At 40.1% G+C, this 7,268-nt stretch overlaps 2 protein-coding genes across 2 annotated transcripts; both read right to left on the reverse strand.

The window, feature by feature from the left end:
• Positions 1-592: 592 nt before the first annotated feature.
• Positions 593-2,715, reverse strand: LOC113760127 (xyloglucan galactosyltransferase XLT2). The gene has a single exon (XM_027302698.1). The coding sequence runs from the start codon at positions 2,351-2,353 to the stop codon at positions 839-841; it is 1,515 nt and encodes a 504-aa protein (XP_027158499.1). The 5' UTR covers positions 2,354-2,715; the 3' UTR covers positions 593-838.
• Positions 2,716-4,744: 2,029 nt separating this feature from the next.
• On the reverse strand, positions 4,745-5,780 carry LOC113761174 (CDGSH iron-sulfur domain-containing protein NEET). Its single transcript, XM_027304041.1, has 2 exons — positions 5,450-5,780; positions 4,745-5,099 (listed from the first exon to the last, which is right to left on the reverse strand). Exons 1-2 carry the CDS (start codon positions 5,647-5,649, stop codon positions 4,997-4,999), a joined length of 303 nt encoding a protein of 100 aa, XP_027159842.1. The 5' UTR covers positions 5,650-5,780; the 3' UTR covers positions 4,745-4,996.
• Positions 5,781-7,268: the final 1,488 nt, after the last annotated feature.

A 7,268-nucleotide genomic window follows, 5' to 3' on the forward strand; every position in this document is an offset into this window, starting at 1 on the left:
TTCATGGCCATCCATCCAAATCTGCGGAATGGAAACTTGGCAGACCTCCTCAATGAAAGTAAACATTCTAAACAAGTGAACAGATGCTTAATCCTTTATTCTAAACAAGCGGTTGAATTAGGACGGCAGTCAAAAAGATCTAACTTCCGGATCTTCCATCGTTGTCAACCTTCTTAATTTACTTCCTCGTATGTGAACATAATACGCCCAATCTACATACACAATCACAGCTATTTTCTGGTCTTTACCTCTTTAGATGGCTAAATACAGAGTTAGTTCTTCTTTGCTCATAAAAACAATTGTTTGCGATTTACGAAATTCAGAAGCATGCAGACAAACGTGATTGCACCATATATATAAGACATATTCATACTACTATTTATCTCGCGTCACCATCCCTCAAGAATTTGGCCAACTTTCTGGCTTCTGCCCCCACAACAAAGGATGATCATCTTTCGCCAACCTAATGGCTGGCTGAAATGCGCATCATCTCCGAGCCAATAATACAATACAATGGAAACCCTATTGACACCCCTCGCCCCCAACAAAAACCAAAAAAAAAAAGGCCTTATATTATTGCAATGCACATGTATACATGTTCAACATTCTTCTAATTGCCAGAGAAATGGAGCGTATACATATGTAACACAAATGTATTTTGAGACCCAAAAAGTATACATATATATATTACAGAAGAAATTAAACCTAATATTTCATGCTCCTTTTAATCTAAAATAATACCCGCGTAATGAGAAATTCAGGTTATCCCCTTGAGTACATTTGTAACCCCCCCTCCATTCTATATATTTTTAAGATAAGAAAAGTATTGATGGAATTATCACTTGTAAACACCCTCTTTTTGTTTAACCCTCCTCAAAACCCCCTCAACGGCTATATCAAATGCATCTTTAATGCCTTCCAACCCCTCGTTTGGTTTTGCATACACAATTCTTGGTAGATATTCGATTACTTTTTCTCTCATCATTTTTACCTTCTCTTTGCTTATGCTCTCAAGGACCGCTCTAATTGACGTGGTTCCATTCTGCACCTCTCCCCTGTGTATGAACACCGAGTAACTGTCCGGTTGACTGGGTAAAAACCAAGCGTACTGCATGTAAGCCGTTCTCCTCCAGAAGAAAACCGGGATTGAACCGGCCACCATGCAATCAAAAATGGACCGACGAGTGAAACTGTCACCCCTCGGCTGTAAACAAAAGTCCGAGTCCAGAAACGATTCGAGAATTGCTGAAGTCCCGTTAGAGCACTTGGAGCCGGTGCAATCCACGACTCGGCAAGCGTCCGAGTTGTTGTAGCACTGACTCAGTAACAGTCCTCTAAAGTCGTTCCTGTAAAACCCGCGTGTGCCTCCCGCGAAGCAGTATAGAGTCTTCCGCTGATGCTGGCGTACAAAATCCTGCCAGCCCGTGACGTCAGAGGCTGTGCTGGGGTGGAATCCGGTGGGATATGGCACACCGACATCGAAATAGTCCCACGGGTTGCGCTCTATCAACAAGCGCGTGATGTTTCTCATTCCAGGCATGTAAATACAGCTGGATCCCCAGACGCGGCCTTCGATTCGGCGGAAATCCCATGTGATCCGGCCCATTGTAATAAAATGATCCCAGCCGTGGGATCTGTTCCAGTAAGGCTGATTATTCACCCAATCCAGCATCATCTCGCAGTACCGATCGCGGTCCTCGAATGTATGATTATACCATAGGTACTTTCCCACTGCTAGTCCCGCGTAAAAAGGTATGTAGAACGCAGTAGCAGATTCGGGCTCCAAACTTCTGCAACGATAATTCATCATTCGGTTGTGGTGAAGCATCTCCAAAGCAAATTGGTCAGTCCAGTGCCATGCATGCCTGAGATTTTCGGGGACAAGTTTTGAAATCCCATTTGCGACTTTTCCGAAGCCGTGATTCGAAAACAAGTCGCAGCCTGAGTTCCAGGGGCTCAGCTCATGGCAATTTTTTAGCAATTCATGGTTAAAAAATGATGGGAGGTCATAAACGTAGACTTTACCATATGGGCAGAGGACGTTCAAGTTCAGGGCCGTTTGGTTAGAGCCATCAACATCAAGGGTGGCGGAGTGACCAGGTGTGACGGTAGTGGAAGGAGGGAAGAGGATTTTTGAGGGGTGGGAAGTGGGGAAGAAAGGGAGAGAGCGAGCGGAGAGGAGGAGGAATATGTGGAGGAGGAGAATGGCGAGGAGGAGGCATGTACCAGGATGGTGAAATGAGAGGTAAGGCTGAAATAAGTTGGAGTAGTTCTTTCGGTTTGATGATAATTCGGGGTTTTTGGGTTTTGAAGGAGGTTTAGAAGGAGGGGTTGTCATAGATATAGGAAGCATGAGAACAAGGAGGAGAAGCGTATTCCGATACCTAGAAAGCAGGAAAAAAAAAGCGTGGTAACGGCGAACTTTCGCCGGGAAATCTGGTGGTGGCGGTTGATAGGAAAAAAGAAAGGTGGGAGAATTAGATAGAGGAGAGAAGAGACGGGACTTCAGTTTTGTAAAGCGACGAAGGCTCAAGGCTGGGGTTGAGCAGACAAGTGAGAACTGAGAACAGTGGAATGCGAAATCAACTCTCGTCTACTCACTGCAGTGTAAAACACTAAATATAAGTCAAGCAAGACTAAGAGCAGTAGCAGTACATAATTTTCCGTTATATTTCCCAAAGCCGAAAGCTTGCAAGATAAAGCTTTGGCTATTTCTAAAACAGTAGAAACCATTCACACCTACAACTTCTTTGCAATGTGCTGTTGTTGTTTAAAGGAAAGTTAAGGGGAAGAAAAAAAAGACAGGTTGTTCAATAGAGAATACAGAACAGAGTTGCATTTTCTGTCAAGTTTCGTATTCAGAATTCAATTATTCTCACTCTATGAGCTAGCGGGGAAAAGGAGAAAAAAGACAGAGAAAAACGAAAGCGACATGCATTATTGCCATGTGTTGCAAAATTGCCACGTTAATGCGTGAAGTGAAAGGAATATGCATGGATGGAACAGCTGCTGTTTAATCATTAATGGGGTGTAGTCCCGGGACGATTAAGGACGAAGAATCAATCATATATCCTTCTGATTTTGAGGTCCCGGCACGATTAAGGACTGAGGACAGGTCACGGGACAGGAGCAGCAACAAGATGTGCCGGCCGGAAGTCTTGCGATGCGAAACTTTGGAACATGCATTGCATCCCTTCAGTTGTGGTATCAATGTCATGGGACATCTACACAAGGGCCGTCCACAGAACTGGACATGGGCCATCTGAGCGGGCCCAAAGCCGATATTCACAAAAATTTTCAATCTCTGGAATTACTCTTTTCTAATCACGACTTCACATATGGGAGTAACAAAATAGTAGTACTGTAGTAGTGTATAATTTCACAATTCAAGTCATGAACAAAATTTATACATCTTAGACCAATACAGCTTATTACTGCTATTGTTTTTAGTAGGGAAATGATGGAATTTAATTACATTTTAAATATTTTGTTTAAATTACTTTCCTATCCCCCGTTTAAGCAGCCTTTTGAAATTAAATTGGCAACAAAAGATGAGTTCTTTTGCTTAGTTTTGGCTGAGATAATAAAATGCTTCTAAGTTGTAACAATTCCAAGACTTCTCATTATATTAATCTTTCGATCAAGCCACCCCTGCGTTTCCCATGAATCAGCACATCCCACCCACTCGTGGGCTGCGGGTCTCTGTTTCTCCTTGTTAATTTTCTTTTCCGTCAATATTTGTTGTCTCCTTCACAGAACAAATTGGGCAGGAAAAGGGAAAAAAAACTCAAAATAAGAGGAATCATCGTGTTGCTTAAACTCGATCATCTCTGTCTCAGCATCTGTTACTTTTCTTCCTTTGAAATTTTCATCGGACGTATATTCAAGTAGGACTCTGCTTGTCGCCTGTATCCGTCCATTGCGCAAAACGAGATAGCATCAAATTATCTCCGATGTCTTCTTGGGACTTTTCAGTTCAACTCTGGATCTACTACCGTCTGTAAAGAGATACACTTGGCCAGCCAAATTAATTCATTTTATGCCAGTCCAGCCCACCCTGTCCTCGTCAATTTTCAATTCAAATAAAACGAAGAAATATTGGATTCCACAAAGAACCAATTGCTGGTTTAGATGCTGTTTTGTCATCCTCGAGGGGTGAAACGGGAGCTACATCCAGAACAAACAAGAACGGTAAAAGTAGCCTCCACGTGGTTGGTTCAGTGATGATCACGATCCTTTGGAACACAAAGGTCTCGGAATTGAAACTGTCTCCTGGGACATCCGGTGATTCGCCCGGATAAACGTTGTGTTGGTCGCAGCGTTGCCCTCCTATTTGGTGTGCCGACTCGGATTCAAAGTACTCAGGTCGAACATGTTCTGGGTTACCAAAATATATATATATATATATATATTGCACTAGTCTTTTCCTTGTAGCAATATGCAATCGTCAGATGGAATAAGAAACAACACTCGCTGTATGCCAAAAACAACAGTGAGATAAATGGAATTGAAGCATTATGCGGCGATGCAATCAGCACAGGAATGCTGTGCAGCTCACAACATTCATCCTGTCCCCAGTGTTGATCTCCTAATATGTACTTGCTTCGGATGTCTAGGACTTCTAAAATTATACCCTTTCCGCACCAGCTTTCGGAGACATGAAAGTTTCTATCAGTTTGGTATCCAATAAGCAATTAACTCAAAAGACCAGAGCAGGGCATAAGCTCACTTTCAACCAACCCCATAAATAGAAAAAGTAAAGATTGATCATGGATGGAGAATAGATACTCGTTAAAACTACATAGGTCTTGAACAAAGCAAGTTCTGATCGAACTAGTTAAAATCAGAAGGAATTTCCACTACAGGAATTATTACAACTCCAGATAAAGATCATATTACATTAAGAGCATACAAAGATTTCCCCAACAGAACACGATATACTGTGCTGCACCAAGTTTGGAATATTCGAGAATGTATAGTGCTATATCATTACCATTCACTGCTTCTTCACTAGCAGAGGCCCAACATTGTCTCCGGTAGCCTTATTGTGCTTCACATGGCTTCCATCGCATAAAGGGAAAGTCCCAGACCGCCAACACCTGCTCCAACAAGTCAACCAATCCGTCACCGCTCAAAAGAATGTTTACTGTGTCATCAAAAACCCCTGGCTATGGCCTGAATTCGCACTAAACATAATTAAATGTTAGGCATTCACGATGAAATTGACTTCTATAAATATTTTAGGCTTAATACCTAGAGGGTAGTGTCTGAATACAAAGGCCTGTTAAGTTCATATTTTACTTTGAGCAAAGAATTAATCTACAAGGCTTCCAGACAGATTAATTCCCAAAAAACGGAAAAAGAAAACATGTTTCCCATCCATGATCCAACAAGGTAATCAGAAAAGTTGGAAGTGATTTAAGTACTCAAGAGATAGTAAATGAAAAACCTGCAGTAAGCAGTGAGAGGCTTATTCAGCTCGGTGATAACAACAGAGTCCACCACTTTGTCTTCGGTCTTCCTGATACCCGGGTTTACGGCTTCAGCCCTCACCACCACCGTTCTCCTCGGCTTCTCTGAAGCAGAAAATGGAGGCCTGCCGTATGAGAATCCAGCAGGAGCTACCCTTGCACTAGCCATGGACGCCATAGATACGCCAGAGTTTTTCTTCTTTCTTTCTTTCTTTTTTTTTTTTTGTGGTCCTTGTGGAGTTCTGAAACTTGAGGAAGAATCGCTAAGTAAAAGCTTTGATTGTGTTGAGACCTGAGGCTGTTGGTGGGCGGCTGTCCACGTAAAATGAGTTGTGAGGGAAGATTGAGGGATGGGGATGAACCTGTGGCGGCCACGCGCCCCTTCTCATCGTTGTCCTTGTCGGTGGTTTGATTTAAGGGTTTGTTTGAATTGAAGTTTTTTGAGATATTTTTACTGTAATATTTTTTGTGATGTTATATATATGAGATAAAAAAATAATTTAAAAATAAAAAATATATATTAAAAATTATAATAATGAGATAAATAAATATATTTGATTCCATTCCCTCGCGAAAAATCTTCCGGGCCATTCGAATGGATAAGGATGTAGAACAGGCACAACACCGTAGTCCCATCACGCAAGTCTGCAACAAACGAAAAGATGACAAAGAAAATTCTCCATGATGATTGGCCGTATACAGGTTTTTCTAACGGGGATTATAGTCCTAGACAAAGTGCCTACTTTATTAGTTGTTTCCTAATTTTTCCAGGGAAAAAAAAACAATAATATAATTTCCTTTACCTTTAGGCAATCGATCATGGAGAAATTTTCTGTCATCATTTAAACTGTTTAGTTGCAGGGACTTTTCCGCACCTTTGTGTTGTTCCATCGCGAAAAAATCCTGACAATGATGTGTGTCATAAGTAATTTGGACAGAGTAATTTTTGAAATAATGTTACTAATATAACATATGTGATGCAATGTATGAAAGATAAAAAATTATGATTAAAAGATGATAATACAACATATTTATAATATAAATAAATAGGCAATTTGGAAATTTTGAAGTATCCAACACTGGCATTGTGACCGCAACTTGAGCTTAAAATATTTGAATTTAATTTTGTATTTTTTTTTGTCAACAAAATGTTATATAAACTCGTGCAATGATCTTCATTGGGGACCATAACTAATGACACTGCTAAGCGCAAGTGCATTGGCTCAAATCTTTCTTTTTGATTGAGAAGTTTCATACACCATTTGTCATTTTCCTCTTTAGGGCTTGTGGGGATGAATGGGAGTGTAAATTAACCAAACTATTTGACTCGAATTCATAGATAGCTTGATCAAATGATCGAATTTAAGCTGAGTTCAAGTTACTCCATAAAGATAATTGAGTCGAGTTCGAATAAAAAAAAACTCGAGTATTTATCAAGCATTATCAAGTAGTATGTTTATAATATAATTTTAAAATTTTTATTACAAGATTATGAAATTTACTAAAAATTAGAGTTTGAAAAATTGATTGATCTCGATTTGGTTGGATTCGAGTAAGGTAAAATAAATTCAAATTCAAGATTAAACTTATTTTCGAAGAAGTCAACAAGGTCGAGTTGTGCACTACTCGATTTCAACTACACTCAGCTAGCAAACCTGTGAATGAGAATGTTGTATTGTGATATATTTTTTGGGTTTTGCTTCAAATATCGTATGAACAAAAAAAAAAAATCATCCATTTGATAGGGTATAATTTGTTAGTATTTTTATTATTAATTTTCCCTTCTATCCCTGACAA

This window comes from Coffea eugenioides, chromosome 2 (assembly GCF_003713205.1).
Source record: "Coffea eugenioides isolate CCC68of chromosome 2, Ceug_1.0, whole genome shotgun sequence".
Lineage (NCBI taxonomy): Eukaryota > Viridiplantae > Streptophyta > Magnoliopsida > Gentianales > Rubiaceae > Coffea > Coffea eugenioides.

Bases quoted from the DNA above. Each gene is read 5' to 3' on its own strand.
- LOC113760127 (XM_027302698.1), bottom strand. From the start codon at position 2,353: ATGCTTCCTATATCTATGACAACCCCTCCTTCTAAACCTCCTTCAAAA.
- LOC113761174 (XM_027304041.1), bottom strand. From the start codon at position 5,649: ATGGCGTCCATGGCTAGTGCAAGGGTAGCTCCTGCTGGATTCTCATAC. The intron at 5,100-5,449 runs GTTTTTCATTTA...TTGTTGGAGCAG, and splicing joins CCTCTCACTGCTTACTGCAG to GTGTTGGCGGTCTGGGACTT.